The 20746-nt window shown below is 37.9% G+C and overlaps 1 protein-coding gene across 5 annotated transcripts in view; it reads left to right on the top strand.

The window, feature by feature from the left end:
* ARHGAP21 (Rho GTPase activating protein 21) overlaps window positions 1–20746 on the top strand; it is a 129850-nt gene that overhangs the window by 33310 nt on the left and 75794 nt on the right. For all 5 annotated transcript variants that reach the window (XM_043478483.1, XM_043478487.1, XM_043478485.1 and 2 more), the window contains exons 3-4: window positions 17772–17951; window positions 20452–20476. In XM_043478483.1, coding sequence (XP_043334418.1) covers window positions 17772–17951; window positions 20452–20476 — 205 coding nt within the window. The remainder of the gene's footprint in view (window positions 1–17771; window positions 17952–20451; window positions 20477–20746) is intronic.

The following is a 20746-nucleotide window of genomic DNA, read 5'->3' as shown; positions in this document are numbered from 1 at the left end:
GTCCGACTCTTTGCGACCCCATGGCCTGCAGGACACCAGACTTCCTTGTCCTTCACTATTTCCCAGAGCTTGCTCAAACTCATGTCCATTGAGTTGGTGATGCCATCCAACCATCTCATCTTCTGTCACCCCCTTCTCATCCTGGCCTCAATCTTTCCCAGCATCAGGGTCTTTTCCAGTGAGTTGGCTCTTTGCATCAGGTGACCAAAGTATTGGAGCTTCAGCATCAGCATCAGTCCTTCCAATGAATATTCAGGGTTGATTTCCTTTAGGATTGACATAGTCATAGGACATGACAAAGCCTGGTTAGAACCAACTAGGTCCAAGATGGTGAAAGAGTCCCCCTTTCTTCCTATTTCAAAGTCACTTCTCTGTGTTGATGATGTTTAAGCAGAATCCTAAATGAATTAGGGAAGCAAGCCATACAAATATCTGGATGCCAGCTAGTGGAAATTGCAAAAGTAAAATCCTTGAGATGGAAAGAGCTTGGTGTGTTTGAGGCAGCCAGGAGATGTGTGTGGCAGGAATCTGTGAACAGAGGGAAAGGAGGGAATCAGACATATCCAGGACTGGGTTAGGGAGAGTCTATAAGAGAAGGGTTTTGGAGTTTCTTCCCAGTGTGATGAGAAGCCAGCTGTAGGGTTTTCAGCATGAAACTCACTGATCCAGATTTGTATTTAAACAAACATGTAAACATTGTACCTAGAAATATAGCAATACCTAAAATACCTTTAAATCATAAATACATAGGTTGATGAATTTTACAAAGTGAATGCACCTGTGGCATCATTACCCTAATAAAGCTATAGATGCAGCCCTTCAGCCTCTTGTACCCCTGCATATTATCCTCTCCTCCAAAGATTATAACTCTCTAGGCATCCATCACCATGTATTGGTTCACCTTTGTCAATTTTAGTATGAATGTTATTGCATTTGTGTTTGACTTTTTCACTTAGGATTAGCTTTCAATTCATCCAGGTTCTTGCCTTAGCTGTAAACCTAAAAAAAAGTTATGTTTAGTAGTTTTATGAATACACTACAATTTATCCATTTTACTTTTGATGGCGTTGGGCTCATTTCCAGTTTCAACCATCCCCAATAATGCTGTTATGGACATGTTTGCACATGGCTTTGCATGTATGGATTTCTGTTGAGTGTTGATCTGGGAGTGGAGTTCCTGGGACACGGGATGTTCACATTTTATGGCCCAACATTGACAGATGCTACCAAGCAGCTTTTCAAAGTGGTTGTACCAGTTTATATTCTCATCAGCAGTATTTGAGAATTCTTGTTACACTATGTCCTTGCCAATAATTGTTTGCCAGTTAAAAAATAATTTTTTTAGCCATTTTGGTCTCTTTGTCATAGTGTCTTATGATGGTTTTGATTTGCATTTGCCTGATGACTGATGAGCTTGAGCATCTTTTACTGGCCCCTTGGATTTCTTTGCCCATTATTCACTAGTTGTAAGAACTTGGATAAGTCACCCAATGTCTTTGAGTACAGTGTTAAAAATACACAAAAGAGGAATAATGTCATCGAATTTTCAGGTTCTTTGAATAGTCTATTTGAATTTGTAAACTAATGGGTTTTATACTGTTGTACCTGACTCAGAATTGAAACAAAAATAAGAACTGAGGCCTCACCGTGCGTCTGTATGTGTCTCTCTCTCTCTCTTTTTTTAAAATCACATTGCCATGGTTAATTTGAGTTTCAGGTTCACATGAACTAGGAAGTATTTAATATTAAATTAGTACCTGGTATTAATGTTTAAGTTTTTGATATAATAATAATAATATAGACAAGTCTTGGGGCTTCCCTGGTAACTCAGCTGGTAAAGAATCCACTGCAATGCAGGAGAGCCTGATTCAGTCCCTGGGTTGGGAAGATCCCCTGGAGACGGGATAGGCTACCCACTCCAGTATTTTTGGGCTTTCCTGGTGGCTCAGATGGTAAAGAATCCGCTTGCAATGTGGGAGATGTGGATTTGGTCCCTGGTTGGGAAGATCCCCTGGAGGGGGGCGTGGCAACCCACTCCAGTATCTTACCTAGAGGATCCCCATGGACAGAGGAGCCTGGTGGGCTACAGTCCATGGGATTGAAAAGAGTCGGACACGACTGAGCAACTAAGCACGTTTGAGTGACCAAAGCGAGTTGGTCTCCTTTAAGCAGCTTTTATCTTCCAGATGTTCTTAGGAGCTGCATATTAAATATTTTCTGCATTGACTCTATCTACTTGAATGCCAAGATTTTTAATGATAGAAGGAGCAAGCACTTTCCTGGGGGTCAAGTGGTTAAGACCTCACCTTTCAGTGCAGGGTGTTGCAGGTTCAATCCCTGGTCAGGGAGCAAAGATCCCACATGCTTCCTCCCCAAAAAACCAGAACATAAACATTAGAAGTAATATTATAACAAGTTTAATAAAAGCTTTAAAAATGGTCCACATTAAAAAAATCTTAAAAAATAAAGATCCACAGAGAACGGGATTGCCCTTTTAGCCTTGCTAAGATGGATGTAGGAAAGTGGTTTTCCAAAGATAAAGTTATTTTATAGGCAGACTCTTGTTTCTTTCTATGGAAATTATAATTATTTAATTAAATTTGAATTAATGCAATAGTTGCAACAATCACAAGGGTATCAATATCACTAACAAGGATCTGAAAATTGATTTGGGAGATGGTCCAACCAGCTAGTATTTAAAGAAGTGCCCTGTGGCATCCAACTGAACCATAAACTGCTTGCACTATACCCAAAGCAAAGGAATGTAAAGGAGCATAAAAAGCCCTTCTTTTAATACAAAATTTTCTTTGGGCTGTTCAGGTTGATCTGAATGATTAATGGTTCTTATTTCTGCCTTATAAATTTTCAGTAAAATTTAAGATAGATTGGATTTGTATTTTTATGAGTACTGTGTGTACTTTATAATACTTTAAGCTCCTCCTCATATAATATCCAGCTGGTTTAATTATGCTTATTTAAAAATTGTGACTGCACTTGGAAATGATTTTAGAGATTTCTAATTGCTATATATTTACTTTCCGGATGTGTTGTTGAATCATTTCTGTGTTTTAACCAATTAAAGCATTCTTTTCTATGTAAAAATATTATCTATTCAAGCGATTCATTTTATAATGTAGTTTCCAGAAAAAACGTTATGTTGAAAGGCAATTGTATTTATGGGACATAAATTATGGAGTGATTAAAATAATTTATTGCCTTCCCAAAGGCTTTCTCCCTGGGTTCTTTTAAATAGTAAGCTCCACCAGGGCCTGTAAAATATGTTCAAAATACTTCTTGGTATTTAATCATTACTTTTCATGAACAAATTATAAAACAAGGACCTCCTGCATTTGGAATGTTTTCACTTAGCTGGGTTTTTGAAATAAACAAGACACAATTGGGTTGTGCATCTGAAAGGCTGTAAGCAGACAGACAGTACATTACCACATTGGAAGTCAGAGGAGAGCTCCATTTCCAAGGCCAGTCTTCCCCTGGGGGATCATGGATGCAGTTAGTGAGCGTCACGTCATCTGCCTTGGCTGGACATAGCAACTCAAAGCGGGATCTGCCCTGGTGTCTGGTGTTCTGAAGTTAGGGTGCATCCCAGTGCTCAGATTATTTTGAGCATGAGCCACTTTAACCCTCTTTCCTCGGGGAGCTTGTCTCCTCTCTGCCATCTGGGGTCTGCTTCCCCCAGTTGTCACCTCTGGGTCCCTGTGCACTTTAAGTTCCCTTTCCAGTTCAGGAATTTTGCTTTGGTTTCTATTACTGTGTTTTAAGACATTGCTGTCAACCCTCATTTTGTCTGAGAACTGTGTTCTGAACAGTGACAATGTGTTTTTTTGCAATTCAGTCTCAAACAACTTGAGACTTGTGTATTCTTTTCTATGTTTTTTTTTTTTTAATTTGTTTATTTGGCTGCCCTGGGTCTTAGTTGTGGCAGGTGGGATCTTTAAGATGTAGCATGTGGGATCCTTTGTTGTGGCAGCTGGGATCTAGTTCCCTGACCAGAGATCTAACCTGAGCCCCCTGTACTGGGAGCATGGAGTCTTAGCCACTGGACCACCTGGGAAGTCCATTCTGTGTTATTTATATTATAGGTCTTTAAGAATTGGATGCTACCTGCAAAGATGTTTAGTTTCACTACAAATGAAAGAAATAAAAAATTAAAACAATAAGAATCAGTTTTCATCTTAGCTTATTAGCAAAGAATGACTACCCAATGTTGGCAAGTATATGGATATAGTAGTCTGATACACTGTCAGTAGGTGTGTGACTTTGTCCCTGTTTCATAGATGGCCCTTTGACACTTTGAATATAAAACCATAAAACAAAGAAACAGCATAATGATGTTACAGCAACTCCATTCTTTGGAATTTATCCTAATGACCTATTCCTGGTTTTTCACAGAAATTGGTCCACAGATGGTTGTAGTAGCAGTAGTAATAAGCAATAATAATAGTAGTAGTATAAAAAGGCTTAATAAACTGTGCATTCCAAATAGCAAAAAGAAGAGCGAATAAATGAAGTTTTATTTATCCATGTGGTGAAATACCATGCAGTCTTTAAACATAATGTATAGGTATATGTTATATTGGGCTTCTCAGGTAGCACTGGTAGTAAAGAATCTGCCTGTCAATGCAGGAGATGCCAGAAACGCAGGTTCGATCCCTGGGTCAAGAAGATCCCCTTCAGTAGGAAGTGGCAACCCACTCCAGTATTCCTGCCTGGAAAATTCCATGGAAGAGGAGACTGGTGGGCTATAGTCCACAGTGTTGCAAAGACTCAGACACAATTTAGTATGCACACACATGTTATATTAACTCAGAAAGACATTCATAACATATTAAGTAAAAATAAGATTAGAAGAGCATTTTTCTTGTGTGTGTTTGTATATATTTTCATATGAAAAGATCTAATATATATATATATTTATATATGTATAATATATCCCAAAATACTGGCATCAGTTTTCTCTAGAGGGGTAATGGTACGTAAGTTAAGTTATTACAGTTTTTTTGCTTAACTTTTATTTTCTAATTTGTCTTGAATGAATATATACATCTGATAAATATCACTTATAATGGAAAAAGCAAAGGGTGCCTGATCCAGTAGCTGGTATCCTTGAATTGCTAAACCAATCTGTTTGTGGTATAATACAGTGAGGAAGTTCCAGGATCAGGAGATTGGAAACTTAAGTTTTAGCCTAAACTGTGTCACTGATTAGCCTTGAGACCGTCAGCAAGTCTCTCTGGGTCTCTGTTTTTGTGTTTAGTAAATTTAAGTTGGTTGAGCTACCTCTCTGATCTTTAAACTCCTTAACAGACTGTTCAGGTTTCTGAGGAACTAGCAAAAGGGAGCAGGTTTCTCTACAAACTCTCCTGCCCTTGTTTGCAGACAGAGCAGCCCTGTATATTTGATATTTTGTATATAGAGCTTCTATTTGAAGCTTTCTTTCAACAAAAGGTAAGGACAAGGTGAGGGGAGAGAGAATCCTCTTTCGAAGATGTAGTTTTATGTGACTTCCTTTAAGGTTTACACCTCTTCCCATTCATGAGGGCAAGTTTCTTGTAGGACAGAACTTACCTTATGTATCAGGGCGCCCTTGTTCTGGAAATAGCAGACTATGATGATCTACATTCTTTGAGAGCTAGTGAGTAAAAGAATAATTCACATGATATGGGGTGCCTTCATCCTAGCTAACAGAGAGAGACCTATATTTTTACACATTTCAAAAACCATTTCAACATCTTTTATGAATTATTTTCCCATTTGCTCCTGGTCCATGGAGTAATACTCTCTGCCCAGTCTATCCTACTTCAGTTGGACCCTAATGAATAGTTGGGGTCACCGATCAGCATGTAACTTTTAGCAAGTTACTCAACCTCTTGGAGACTCAGTGCTTAATACAATGGTGAATGGCCAAGTTGGATTATATTATCTCCATGTTTCCTTCCAGCTATATAAAAGTCTGTGAAATTTTTCCATAGTTCAGGCTGAGGAAATTGAGGCAACTGTTAACATTGGTTGCCAGCATAGTGTCTTTGATCATCTAAAATCAGCGTAGATTCAGAAAGCTTTTTTGTATGGACTTTTAGCAAGATGAATCTCTGGTACTCTAGGTCATTACAGTGCTTCAAGCAAAACAGGGAAACCACATGATATGGGTCTGACCTTCTGTAACCATCTCTTCACTAGCTCTATACACGGTCAGTATCACTGTGTCTGCTCAGAGGGAGCCGCAGTATTTCATTAGTAGCTAAGATGAACTGAAATTTAAGCTTGCTTCTTAATTCGGAGATTCCTGTCTGCCCAAAGGATAGGGAGATGATTGTTTTTCCCCTAAAAATACAGTCTGTTCTCTGATTCAGAGTAAACAAAATTTTATTCCTATCAGAAAAAAAGCAGCTTCTGAAAATAACCCTATTATCTGGTCATAGAGACTCTTTACAAGAAAATATGTGTAAAAATAGACATCTATATTTGAGCTTCTGTCTGTTTCACTCTCTGTCTATTTGATATGAAATAGAGCTATATGCCCTTACTGTCTCTAATGAGGAAAATGGGGAAGTACTTAAACAGGAGTAATTCCCCATCGGAGTTTTAAAGCAATCGTTTTGTTTTTCATTGTCCTTATTTTATGCCAACTTTACTTGTTTAATTCATGTAGATTTCATTTCTTTCTTTTTTTTTTTTTTGAGTCCTATTTTTTGTCAGAATTTGTGATGGGCACTGAATTAAGACATTATTCTCCTGTGTTCCCAGGAAACTACTTTAAGATTGAAAATATAGATGTATAAACAAGTAATTATAAGATGGTAGGTTATACCCTTCGCTACACGGGCTCTATGAGATACAGGCCCTGGGACACGGCCTCTTAGTATTGCAAGGCACTGGTTGGGGATTTCTGCTGTAAGGCACTTTGGTACCAAGAAAAAAGTGCATTATTCCACTAACACAAAGTGTTCAAAACGCAGTTTGTGTGATACACAATGATGCACAGCGGTGCAAGCTGGTGTGAAAAGTTACCATTTACACGGGTTCCTTATAAAAACTGATGAATTGTCTAAAAAAAAAGAACCCTGGCCCCTTATTCCAAACTCTGTGTGTATGTGTATGAGAGAGAGAGACTACAACACTTTGTCAAACTGTGACATTTTAACCTTACTTTCCCCCCAATATTATATTTTGGGCATTTCCCCGTGTCATTAATTTTTTTTTCATATTTCAGCTGTATCATAATTTATGTAACTCTTCCTTTTTTTTTTTGCTGTAGTTGGACTTTGAAATAATTTCTGAGTTGAGTTTATTATACCTTAGGCTGAACATTTTGTAAAATGAATCTTCACCCTCTTATTATTTCATTAGTTGTTAGGATAAAAGGTATAAAATTTAAGTCTCTTGATAAATGTTGTCAAGAGGGTTTACAGAAAGATTGTACTCCCAGTAGATGGGTATGAGAATTCTCACGGTTTTTCCTGATTGAGTTTAGAATAATATCTTTTCTTCAGTGTCCTTTCCTGCTAGTAGAGAATATTGTTAATGAGAGACTTAACTAAACTTTAGGCTAGTAAAGCAATTCCTTCAGAAGTCCTTTGCAGAAAAATATTTTGGAAATTTAATACCTTTCCTTTATAATTTGAAAATCTTTTGGCATGGAATGAGATTTTAGGCTTAATAATTTAAGAAGACTTCTATCAGTATGGTATTAAATTTGAGAAAGAAGGTTTTGTTGTTGTTGTACTGAATGGTCATTCTGTCATTCCATTTTTGTGATTAGCAAATAACTTTCTGGCGAGTTAGCAGCAAATGAGGAAAGTAGATAAAACTATGTCCCCCGATTCTGGTAGACATGCTTAGAAATAGATTATAAATGTTCCGTATGGCTAGTTAGGCTCTGAGAGCAGGGGTGAGGTGCTCCTACTAGTGTAAATTGTATGAGGCTGTAGATATCTGTAGTGATATAATGCTCAGTTATTATTTTGGGTGTGTGCTGAATGTGGTTGACCACCACTGTACTTTTAAATATGTATTTAATGGCTTATTTATTTCTTTATATTATATAATTGGCTTTCTTCTTGCCTGTAGAAGTTTCATATTTATTAAAATATAGGCAAGGAAAAAGCAATTAACATTAAATATTAATATATTTATTAAAACATTAAATATTAAATATTAACATAGTGCCACTACATAGTTTTTTGGGGAAGTACTTGCGCAGCTAAAATAACATTTTTAGATTTTTTTTTCATTTTAGATGTATATTTCATTCAGTCATTCTATTCTATGCTCCTTTACCAAAGGAAAGAGAAAAAGGTATATGGAAAGCAGATTTAAATAGTTTTTGCCATCCAAATAGCAGTCATCATTTGTTACAGACCCATTTTTAATATGTTTAGAAGATGTTCAGCAATCAAACTGATGAACTTCTGAAAGTTTTGTTTTTGATAGGAACTTAGTTTGGAATTGTTGTTTCTAAAAAAATTTAAGTTATCTAAGGCTTCATTAAAAAAAAAATACTTGAGGTATACAGTAGGTCATTCTTCTGTACGGATTCTCCTATGTGGATTTAAGTCTGCCGTGTAATGTAAAGAGATTAATGTATTGAAATAAATTGTTGAGTAAGTTTAGTGTGTGCTTAGTTTTATTTGCTAATCAGTGGACTGATGAACTTTTTTTTTAAAATAAAATTGGATTCAGATTGAGTTGAGTTCTTGTACCTTTTTGGGTAGAGAGTTATTTTCTTTAGAGAGCTCTCGAATTGAAGTTATATGTTTTACAACTATGGGGAAGTCACTTTATTTTTTTTTGAGCCTCATTTTAGAAAGATGTAAATAGATGCCAGTCAGCGCCATCATGGTCGTTCAATATGGCAATACCGAACGTAACACGTGGAGCATACCGGACCCTGCGCCTGCTCGCTGGGTGCCAGTTGAACCTTCATCTTCATAGTTAATGCTAGTTAATAATTAGAGAGGTTTTGGTATAGGGCTGGTGATGTATCTTAAAGTGGAAATATTCCCCCTACATAGAGTGTAGGCTTTCTCTCCTTTAGGAAACAGCCCTGCAGTGTATAAACGTTTTTAAATAAATGAGAGGTTTTTAAAAAAAAAAATTTTTTTTTATTATTTCTTAGGATAGCACTAGAGGAATATATGTGGAACTTTGAGAGTGGTATGTTGACAGTCTGTGCACGTGCAAAGGGCAGGCAGTTCTCCTAGTCCGCTTGCCCCTTTGATAGAGAAGAGAGACGGCCTACATGGCGAGTAGTGGCTGATGGTGGTCATGGTCTAGGTCAGGCTTCTGAATTACACGTTTGAAACTTACTATGTTAAGCTATAAACATCTATCCAATACCAGGTAAATACCTTAAAGAAACCATCTAAATACTATGTAAACATAGGTAAATACCATAAAAAATAAACCAGGTAACTACTATGTAAATACCTTAAGAAACTATGGTGTAAAAGATGTTTTTATGAACAGGAGATGTTCTTAGCAACTTGGTTTTTTCTTTTCTTTTTTTGCTAATAGCAAAATGGGAAAACCCTATTTCAATTTAGAGGATAATAGATAAAAAGTGGTACATTCACGATGAAATTTTATGTATCAGTGAAAATCAATGAACCACAGCAGAGATTGGCTAGCTGTTCATCAACCCTCTTCTTCTTCTACCTGGTAAATAGCTAATCACGTTCCCCAGCCTCCTTTACTTTAGTGAATATTTTTAATAACAGAATTAGGAAGTAATGTCAGAAGCTATTAAAGATGAAAGGGTGAATGCAGCAAGCATGCCAGTTAGATTCAGTCATCTTTGCTTCTGGAATCAGTAATAAAGAGGAATTCTTTCAAATGATATGGAAAGTTATACAAATGCCAGATGACACATGATGATACCATTAAGGTATCATCTTGAAAATGCTTTTTCTATTTTAGGAAACAAGCTCAGACTTTCCTTTAATACCACAAAAACGTTTATTGTTGGTCACAGAAGGTCCAAGGGACAAAAGTAAGTGTAATCTGATCCCACCATCACTACTAGTAAGACAACTATGAGAAAATGCCCAGGAAATGGGTAATTTGTGAAGAGAAGTACATTCTGATTTTTACCATCTTGTGAGGCTGATAATATTGACAGATTCCCTGGTAGCTCAGCTAGTCAGGAATCCGCCTGCGGTGCAGGAGACCACGTTTCAAATCCTGGGTCAGGAAGATGTTCTGGAGAAAGGATAGACTACCCACTTCAGTATTCTTGAGCTTCCCTGGCGGCTCAGACAGTGAAGAATCTGCCTGCAACACGGGAGACTTGGGTTCCATCCCTGGTTGGGAAGATCCCCTGGAGAAGGGCACGGCTACCCACTCCAATATTCTGGTCTGGAGAATTCCATGGACTGTATAGCCCAAGAGATCACAAAGAGTCTGACACGACTGAGCAACTTTTACTGACATAACGTGTCATAAGTAAATTAGAGATAACGTTTCAAAGTCATAGTGGTAGTCAAAACTAAGCTATTTATAAACAGTTCACACCATTCTTTTTAATTTTTTTCATTTACTTCAGGTTCTAACATAGCCATCTTCTGTGAGAGTGAAGTTCTAAAATTGCCGAACTAAGAACTCATGTCTTCAACATGATGGGATCTGAAAGTAAATCTTAGAGAGAGAAGAAAGAAGAGTACTGTCTAGATAAAAATTATATTAAAAACCAGAATGCTGAATAGAGAAGGAAATCACATAGGAAAATATCAGCCAGTTCAAAACAATCTATAGTGAAACCATACAGAAAAGCAGGAGAAAGGACCCATCTTGACAGTCAACCAAGATGAAAGATATTATAAATGAATGTCCAATAATGAACTTAAAAATTAAGTTGTAAAAAAAAAAATTGAGTAGTATTTTAAAACTTAAATCCAAGCATCTAGATTTTTCTCTTTTTTTCTTTTTCTGTTTTTTGGCTGCTCTGCATGGCTTGTGGGATCTTAGGGCCCTGACCAGGGACTGAACCCAGGCCCTCAGCAGTGAAAGCGATTTATCTAGATTTTTCAACTTCAGTTCCTGAGAGAGGTAAAATTTCTTTGGTCATCATCTTTTATCACTTAAATATTAAAATGTCTATTGAAAACTAGAATTAATTATTGGAAAAGTATATCTGGGTGCATCTAGATAATAAACATCAAAGTGGTTTCAACTGTTATCAACCTGGCTCAGAAAGAGACTTCCTCTGTCAAGAGAAGCTCCAAGCCCAGAGTTGTCAGGTACAATTAGCATGTGTGTGCAGGCCACGTCACTTGAGTTGTGTCCGACTCTGTGTGACGCTGTGGACTGTAGCCTGCCAGGGTCCTCTGTTCACTCCAATGAAAAAAAAAAAAAAGACCCCTTGGACTGTAGCCCACCAGGCTCCTCTATCCTTGGAATTCTCCAGGCAAGAATACTGGAGTGGGTAACCATTCCGTTCTCCAGGGGATCTTCCTGACCCGGGAATTGAACCTGGGTCTCCTGCATTGCAGGCATATCCTTTACCACTGAGATATCTGGGAAGCCCCTGAAGATGCAATACATATATACAATGGAATACTCCTCAGGTATAAAAAGAACAAAACAATGCCATTTACAGCAACATGGAAGCAGGTGTCATCTTAAAAAGGGGTTGCATCACTGTGAATAAGTCTGGCCCTAAAATAAGGAAGAAAAATCTTACTTTAAGTAACTGGTACTACTAACATTATCAGTGGTAAAATTTTTTTAAAAAATAGCAAAGCATTTTCAATAATCCATAGGAGATGGACAGGGAGGCCTGGCGCGCTGCGATTCATGGGGTACAAAGAGTCGGACACGACAGGGTGACTGAACTGAACTGAGGGCTTATAATCTTAGGTATATAATGGAATCAGTATTAGGATCTTACAGAATGAACATAATATAATACTTTCTTATGCTTTATTGTGAATGATTCCTGGAGTATACTAGGAAGCTATCCCCATTCTATTTAAATTAAAAGTAATTACAAAAGATAGTTGAGAGCTTCTATAGTTAGTGTGTATACAGGGATTCTTTCTTAACTCACTTGTGTTTGCTTTCATGACAGCCCTATATCTTTAACCTCCGGCACACATATAGACTTTGTACTTTTTACCTATGCCAGTCTTTCTTTGGAAGCATCTTTGTTGAAGTATAATTTACATACCATAAAAAGTCACCCGTTGTAAGTGTACATCTTAGTGGCTTGTGGTAAATTTATATAGTAGTGAAACTTTCTTTATAATCTACTTTGAGAACATTTCTTCCATTATCCCCCACGGTGCTGTCATAGCTGTGTGCATTCCCTTCTGTGAGATTTTTATTACCTTTATTGTTATATGATTAGTGTGTCCCCCAACACTTTCTCTCTCACTCCTCTTTGCTTTGTCTAGTTGTATCTAGTTTTTATGTTTTATTTTGGTTTCTTTTAACCTTGAGATATTATTCAATCAAGCGACCTTGTTATGAAGTCTTCTGAGGGAATCAGATGACAGTTCTTCGTTCACAGGCATGTGACCACTATGCTTCCATCCACTTCTAGGCTTCTTACACTCTGAGGCTATTAGTACACAAATTGGTGCTCATGGTGGGGAGCTGCAACATCTATAGAGAGAGAGTGTCTGAAGGGTCCTCTCAAGTGGAGGAATCTGACTGCTGTGTCCTTCGCTGGGTGCCTGCAGTTTGCCCTTGTTATAAAATCCAACAGATCAAAAGGCTCTGCGGGTAAGGAGGAGAAAGAGTGAGGCACATGTGTGTGTTTCTTTTCATCTTCTCTCTTTATGTAGGAAGAATGGTAACCCTCCCTTCTCCCTTGTAGGGAGAAGGTAAGGAGACTGCAGAGGATTCAATGTGATGTTCTTGGGAGGGTGAAATAATTGAGACAGCAGAGCTTTGTGATATTAAAAAAAAAAAAACTTTGTCTGCAGAGAGCAAAAACGAAGTTGCTTACTCTTTATCCCGTTTTCTCCATTTTGTAAAGAACTCAGTAGAACAAGACACAGCAGGCTTTATGCAGCAACTTGAACTATGGCACCAGGATCCTAGAGCCTAATTTATATGGTTCAAAGGAAAAAGGAAGCTTGAGTACGTTTGGAAGCTTTGAGGCCCAAGTCATAATAATACACTAGAAATAAATTTAATGCATGTAAACTGTTTAAAGTTGTAAAATTAGAGTCCTGCAGAAAAATAAAACCAATACATTAGATCAAAGCGCTACTGGGGGAGAAAATCTATGCAGATCACACAATAGAAAAGATGATGAAAAGTTCCTTGGTGGCTCAGATGGTAAAGAATTCGCCTGCAATGAGGAGACCTGGGCTCAATCCCTGGGTCGGGAAGATTCCCCTGGAGGAGGGCATGGCGACCCACTCCAATATTCCTACCTGGAGAATCCCTATGGACAGAGGAGCCTGGCAGGATAGTCCATGGGGTTGCAAAGAATCAGAAACTGTTGAGTGACTAAGCACACACCCAGTGTGACACAGGAGAAACACTCTAGCCTCAGATTCAGGAACTATGATTTTAGTTCTTACTCTGAATTAGCCTACAAAAATCTTACATACGTCACTTAGCTAAACTGGGCCTCAGTTTCCTCATGTAACAGAAGACGATTCACTTATGTCTATTATATCTGAGATTCTTTGGGGCTTTAAAATTACATAAGGAGATGGCAGCTGAGCACTTGAAAAGGTGTTCATCATGGGCCATTAGGGAAATGCAAATACTACCACACCAAGATACCACCACACACATATCACAGTGACTAAAAGAAAAAAATAACAATACCAAATGCGCTCGAGAATACAAACTTGAGAGAGACAGATATGGAGGGAATGAACTTACATGCAAAGATAAAATAATTTCTCCTTTGGATCACAAAAGGAGGATTCAGTCACAACCTAAAGCTTAACTAAACTCTTTGGATAATTAAGCCTAGAATAAAAACTTTCCTGCTACAAATTCTACCTGATTATGTATCACTTTTGCAACTGAGACTCAGCTTGAGTCCCCCATGTTGGTGTTTGCTGTTATTCACCCCGCCTCAAAATTTCCAAGTCTTAGAAGGGGGGAATAAGGTAAAATGCATTTATGATAAGTGAGTTTCAAATGGGCAAAGTCTCCATCAGTGACTCAGAGTCTTGATTACTGTAGCTTTAAACAAAGTCCTGTAATGTGAGTCCTCCAGTTTTGTTCTTCTTCAAAGTTTGTTTTGGTTGTTTAGGTCCTTTTAACTTCAAAGTGAATTTTAGTTTGTCAACTTGTACACAAAAATCTGGGGTTTTGATTGGGATTTCATTGAATCTATAGATAAGTTTCAGGAGCATTGACAGTATAATAATACCGAGTCTTCTAAACTGTGAGCATGGCATATGTCTCCATTTATTTAGATCTTCTTTACATCTGTCAGTTTTGGAATTACAATTTATAGGTCAGGCAAATCTTTTCTCATATTTATCCCTAAGTATTTTGTATTTTAAATGTTATTTTTAGGCTGATTCACATTATATGGCAGAAACCAACACAACTCTGTAAAACAATTATCCCCCAATTAAAAATAAAACTTTTAAAAAATGTTACTTTTGAAATTTAAATTTCCAATTGCCTGCTGTCTGTAAAAGGGCTTCCTAGGTGGCTCAGTGATAAAGAATCCACCTGCCAATGCAAGAGACTCAGGTTTGATCCCTGGGTTGGCAAGATCCCCTGGAGAAAGAAATGGTCACCTACTCCAGTATTCTTGCCTGGAAAATTCCATGGACAGAGGAGCCTGGCGGGTTACATACAGTACATGGAATTGCAAAGAATTGGACATTACTAAGCAACTGAGAACAGACAGTATATAGAAATACTGTTCATTTTTAATATTTTATAATACTTGCATTCCATTGAATAGGACTTGGTCCAGTCTCCCCTACTGCAGGTTTGGGGGAATGCTACTATCTAGTGTCTTCCCTAATGGAAAAGAAAATGAAATTGATGAATAGCTAACTAGTAATGGGGCTTCCCTGGTGGCTCAGAAGGTAAAGCGTCTGCCTGCAATGCAGGAGACCCAGGTTTGATCCCTGGTCGGGAAGATCCCCTGGAGAAGGAAATGGCAACCCACTCCAGTACTCTTGCCTGGAAAATCTCATGGATGGAGGAGCCTGGTAGGCTACACTCTGTGGGGCCGCAAAGAGTTGGACGCGACTGAGTGACTTCACTTTCTTTCTAACTAGTAACAGACAAAATATTGACTTATGATGAAAATATTTAGGAGGACTCTTGAAAAATGGTTTCCGGGAACTTTTTTTTTTTTTTTGAATTTGAATACCTTCATGTAAGGTATGTCATTGTAGAGGAATAGATAAGATTCACCAGTGAAATGGATTAAAAATGTAGTAGAATCAATCATATTCACGTATTTGTCATTTGATAAAGGTGACATTTCAAAACTGCTGTGATGAACTAGTAATTTCATACAAAGTCTTAACAGCCAGGTAGACATATTAGGTTTGAGATACCTATTAGATTGGGGAGATGTCTGGGCTAGAGATAAAAATTGCAGATATCACCAAAAGCCAGAGTAGAGGTAGAAAGGTCCATGGGCTGAGCCCTTTTGTTGTTCAGTTGCTAAGTCGTGTCTGACTCTTTGCAACCCGATGGACTGCAGCACACCAGGCTTCCCTGTCCATCACCACCTCCAGGAGCTTGCTCAAACTCATGTCCGTTGAGTCGGTGATTGCCTCCAACCATCTCATCCTCTGTCATCCCCTTCTCCTCCCGCCTTCAGTCATTACCAGCATCAGAGTCTTTTCCAATGAGTCAGTTCTTTGCATCAGGTGGCCAAAGTATTGGAGTTTCAGCTTCAGCATCAGTCCTTCCAATAAATATTCAGGGTTGATTTCTTATGTTCCTTAATTCAGAAGTTGAGCCATTGAAGAGATAGCAAAGGAGACTGAGCAGAGGGAGCCGGGGAATTAGGAGGAAATTCAGTGTGGAAAGTCACGTGGAGAAATTTTTCCAGCAGGAAGTAATCCCTGCACCAACTATTGGTTACCAAATTTGAGAGCTAAGAATTGACCATTCAGTGTAACGATGTAGAAGCCTTCAGGGCCTTGACGAAAGAGCAGTTTCAGGGATATAGGGAGGCCACAGCCTGATTTAAGGGGACTTAAGAGACAAATGGGAGAAAAAGAATTAGAGATAGCATTCATAGATAACTTCCAAGGGGTCTTGCTCTAAAGGTAGAAAAACAAAGTGGAAGCTAGAGAAGACTGTGGTCAGAGAGGACTTTTGTTGTCCTTTTAAGATAAAAGAACTTACAAAAATGTACACACGTACCATGGGAATGCGGTCGTAAGGAGAAAGCGTGATGTAAGAGAGGGAGGGAAGAATGGGTGGGACCGTGTCTTTGTCTGGGAAGAGGGACTGGGATCTACTGTGTTAAGTGGTGGGACCTTAGAGCAGTGGGGAGTGCAGCCATTGTCACAGGAAGGAGACAGGAGAGCGTGGGACGGTGGTAAAGAGGTGGGGAGATGTGGAAGGCGACAAGGGACTCATCTTGGTGCTTCTGTGTTCGGTGTAGTAAAAGCAGGGTCATCAGTGCCAGGTGAGGGCAGGGGAGAAGGTATGGAATAGTCATTGAATGAATGGACTGCAGAGAAATGGACGCCAACACTGAAGACTGGTGTGCGCTCAGTGATCATGAACTTGGAAAGCAGTTGACTTAATTTTCTGTTTTTGTCTGCCTGTGTTCAATGGCACGGGTGCAGGTGCAGAGCAGGCAATGTTGATTTTTTCCAGGGTTCGGTTTTCTCACATGACTTGGAGGAGGTGAGAGAAGGCAGAGGAGTGAACTGAAGCTGGTTTAAGCGGGAGGTGAGGCCATGGGGCGGTGAGGGGCTGGGAAGGGGCAGTAGGGTCAGCCTCAGATGGAAGAATTTGTAAGGGATGATGTATGAGAGGGATGAAGGGGTGGGCTCTTCAGCTTGAGATTGTAGAGGGCTTTTACTCCTGAGCAGATAAAAGCCAAGACTGGGGGGAGAGGAAAGCACACAACCGGAAAGCTGGGGTTTGGGAAGGATTATTTATGTGGATACGGAATTTACGCTTAGAACCTGAAGCCTGGTCTCTTATTTTCTAATGTCCTTTGCTGCCATTGGACTGACAGCATGTTTAGGGTTCTTACTCAGCGACAGTTTCGTGTTTTTTTTTCATGGTTTCTATTTCTTAATCCTTAATGCTCTGAGATTTTCTTTGTGTTGTCTTTCAGTTTTTCTATTGCATTAAATTTTTTTGTGTGACTTCTTTTTAAAATTCTGTGTGTAATAAATATCCCCAGCCATAACTCATTTTTCTTATTACTACCATCATTTTTAATGACCCTAAGAGTCCATAGTATGAATTTTTATAATTTATTCAGTTCTCCTGCTGGGGTTATTCTGGTTGTGTCAGTTCTGTCTCCACAAACCATGCTGCTTATCTAGCCTTAGATATTGCATTTAAAATTTTAACCTGTCATTATATGTATCACTTTCAAGAGTTCTTTCTTGCTTCTGATTAACTTTTCATAGCATCCCTTTCTCGGAAAAAATTGAGTTTTTGATAATCTATGTGATTTTTTATGCCACATGTAGTTCATGCATCAGAATACGGTTCTTTTTCTCCAGCCAGTTCCCCTCTGCACTCAGTTACTATATTTTTACACATAACATTTCCCCCAAATGATGAAATATATGGTGCTATATAGTTAACATTTAAATGTCTTTTCCTTTTAGGTATCAAAAAGTAAAGATGGAAAAGAACAAAGTGAAACTGTATCACCATCCGAAGATGAAATGTTCTCCTGGCCAGGTCCCAAAACAGTTATGTTGAAAAGAACATCTCAAGGCTTTGGTTTTACGTTGAGGCATTTTATTGTTTATCCCCCAGAGTCTGCAATTCAGTTTTCATTTAAGGTAAGAGAAGTAGTTAAAGTAGAACACAAGGCAGTTGCTGTCTCCTTATCTTCCTCTCATCCTGCCTTCTGTCTTTTAAGGATTAAGTGTTATTGGGTTGGTCAAAGGGTTCATTTGGGTTTTTCCATAAGATGTTGTGCAAAGACTCAAACAGACTTTTTGGCCAACCCAGTCTGTTTGCATTTTTATTACATTCTTTCCCGTCTTTTAGATATGTTCCTATCTTCTAGAATGAAACTTTAATCTCCTCTGAAAGATCATACTAATTTTGAACTATGTATCTTTTTTTTTTTACCTTTTTTTTTTTTTTTCTAATTCTAAACTTCATTCTGCTTTTTCTAAAATCTAGAAAGGGGTAGGTTTTCTGGGCAGAGCATGCAGAAGAAATAGTTCATTAAAATATTTGGATAGTTGTAGAGTTATTGGAATTAGATTCATACTTAACTTTCAGATATGTAATAAGATGGCAAGTCAGAATTTAAAAACACAGCTTCTCACTAGAGTGAATTACACTGATACGCTTCAACATATAGGAACATGATCTAATAAAAGGCAAATGGAATCACTGTAATGGCAGCTGATGTGCTGAGTACTTGTTCTGTATTCTTTATTATTCTTTATGAGCGTTATCTCACTTTATTATTAGCCCCATATAACAGATGTGGAGACTGATCTGAGTCATGTAATGAGTAAGTGGTGGACCTAGGATTTGAATTTGGCCAACGTGAATGCCTGATGCTTAACTATTATACAACAGTGTAATGGAAATAATGACATTCATAAGACTTGGGGGACTTTGACCTAGACACTTAACTTCTTTTGGGCTCTAGATTTCCATTCTAATTCCAGGGAATCGTACTAGAAGATTTGAAAGTCTCTTCTAAATCTAAATATCTATGAATCTAGGGCTGTCTTTTATAACATAGTGTCATATTGCTTCTAAGACAACACACTTTTTAAACTATATTTTTCTTGGAAAATATCTTATAAGATAAACTTTTAAAACTACTAAAGAATTTTTAAGAATTATGAATTATTGCTACCTTTGGGATTTAAACTGACCAGATTGGTGTTCCTAAAATGTATAAAACAGTTGAACTGGCTTCCCTAAACATCTACTTTACCTTAAAAAATGCCGTAAGTAGTATAACTTAGATACGGGGTCACGTAAGAGAGTAATAGAGTCCCTTGCTTTAATTACATATTAAGACTGAATTTTGTTTTTTGTCTTTTGGTTTTGTTTTGAAGAAGAGTGTGGATCGTGATGATATAGAGAGTACGGATTTTAAAAGATAATTTTACCAAACATAGGTTTAAAATGCATTGTTACTGTTGGAAAATATTTCTAGAAATTTCAGTGGCGCAGTGTAACTGTTAGCAGCACAGTCTGGAGTCGAGCGTCTGGGTTTGAGTCCTGTCTCTGTCCTTTGCCAGCTTTGTGTCCTTGAATGAGTCTCTTAACAGAGAGTGACAGCCCCTTCCTCATGGGTGGCTGGGTTGATTAAGTGATATAATACATGTGAAACAGCACAGAAATTGGCAGACAGTAATTGCTCATTAAACCTCAGTGATTAATGCTGTTATTTAACACAGATGTTCTTGCAAATAGGTCTCAGTCTATAACTTTTACATGGAAAATATTTATTGAACTCTTTTCCATTTGAAAACTTGTTCATCCACTTCAAAGGAGTGTATAGAAATTAATATTTGTAGAGCTTTCAGAAAATGTACCATTAATACAACAGTGTCTTTATTATGTTATGTAGCTGGCAACCTTGTTGCCAGAACAGGCTCAGAGCAGAGCTTGTAACCAGGAAAAAAAAAATTATGTATTTGGGCAGCCAAAATAAAGGTCAAAAATTACATAACAAATTATCAGCCTTCACTAAATGTCTGTTTTTCTTTCCATAGTACATAGTACATTGCTTTTCATATGATACTCAACAGCTATTTGAATAAATGCATTTTTATGCTAGGTTTTCAAAATTGCTTTTCTAATTTCCCAGCTAGAGGTAGACAACATGGCAGCAAGACAGCATGGTAGCAATGAACACAACCAAGTAGATAAACCTCAAAGTTTTAAAGATATAGCAACTTGGAACCAATTTATCCAAAGATAGTTCTGAGTGCGGTAATAGCCTTAAAAGGCACATTTTTTAAGGTTTAGTACATAAGTGATGAACCAATCCGGCCCCCTCTTCCAGGTAATAGCTGCATCCATACAGTTGCCCGCTTCTGACAGCTCCCCTTGGATGTCTGTTTTAGACAGCTTACACTCAGTATGTCAGAGACTGAACTTCTGTTGTCCTCCTTAAATTGGCTTTACCTGAAGCTTTTCCATCTCCATGCATGACAGCTTCATCCTTCTGCCAAAAGGCATTGTTAGTGAGATTGTAATTGGCACATTTTCAGGAGAGCAGTTTGAATTTAGTTGAGCCTTGCTGTGATTTTACCAGTTTTAAACATGTATTCACATGAATTTATACTTTTTGTTTTGTAGGATGAAGAAAATGGCAACAGAGGAGGTATGTTTATAAAAGTTTTAATTTTTCTCTGATAGTTTTTCTACTCATGTCCTACCATTCTTTAAGTAACATTCAATGAGATGATACAGTTTTTGGAGCCCACGTATAAAAGAGTCTCTAGATGTGAGGGTCATAGAAATTAAACATTTTTACTGTAGTCTTCAAAATTTTATGGATTCCCTTGTGTCCCCATCATCTGAATGTGTGATGATTTTATTGTCAATTATATGTTAGTGTTATGTAGGGGAATGTATCATGGTTCTAAGGAAA

This window comes from Cervus canadensis, chromosome 10, assembly GCF_019320065.1.
Source record: "Cervus canadensis isolate Bull #8, Minnesota chromosome 10, ASM1932006v1, whole genome shotgun sequence".
NCBI lineage: Eukaryota > Metazoa > Chordata > Mammalia > Artiodactyla > Cervidae > Cervus > Cervus canadensis.
This window is presented reverse-complemented; position numbering and strand designations above follow the sequence as displayed.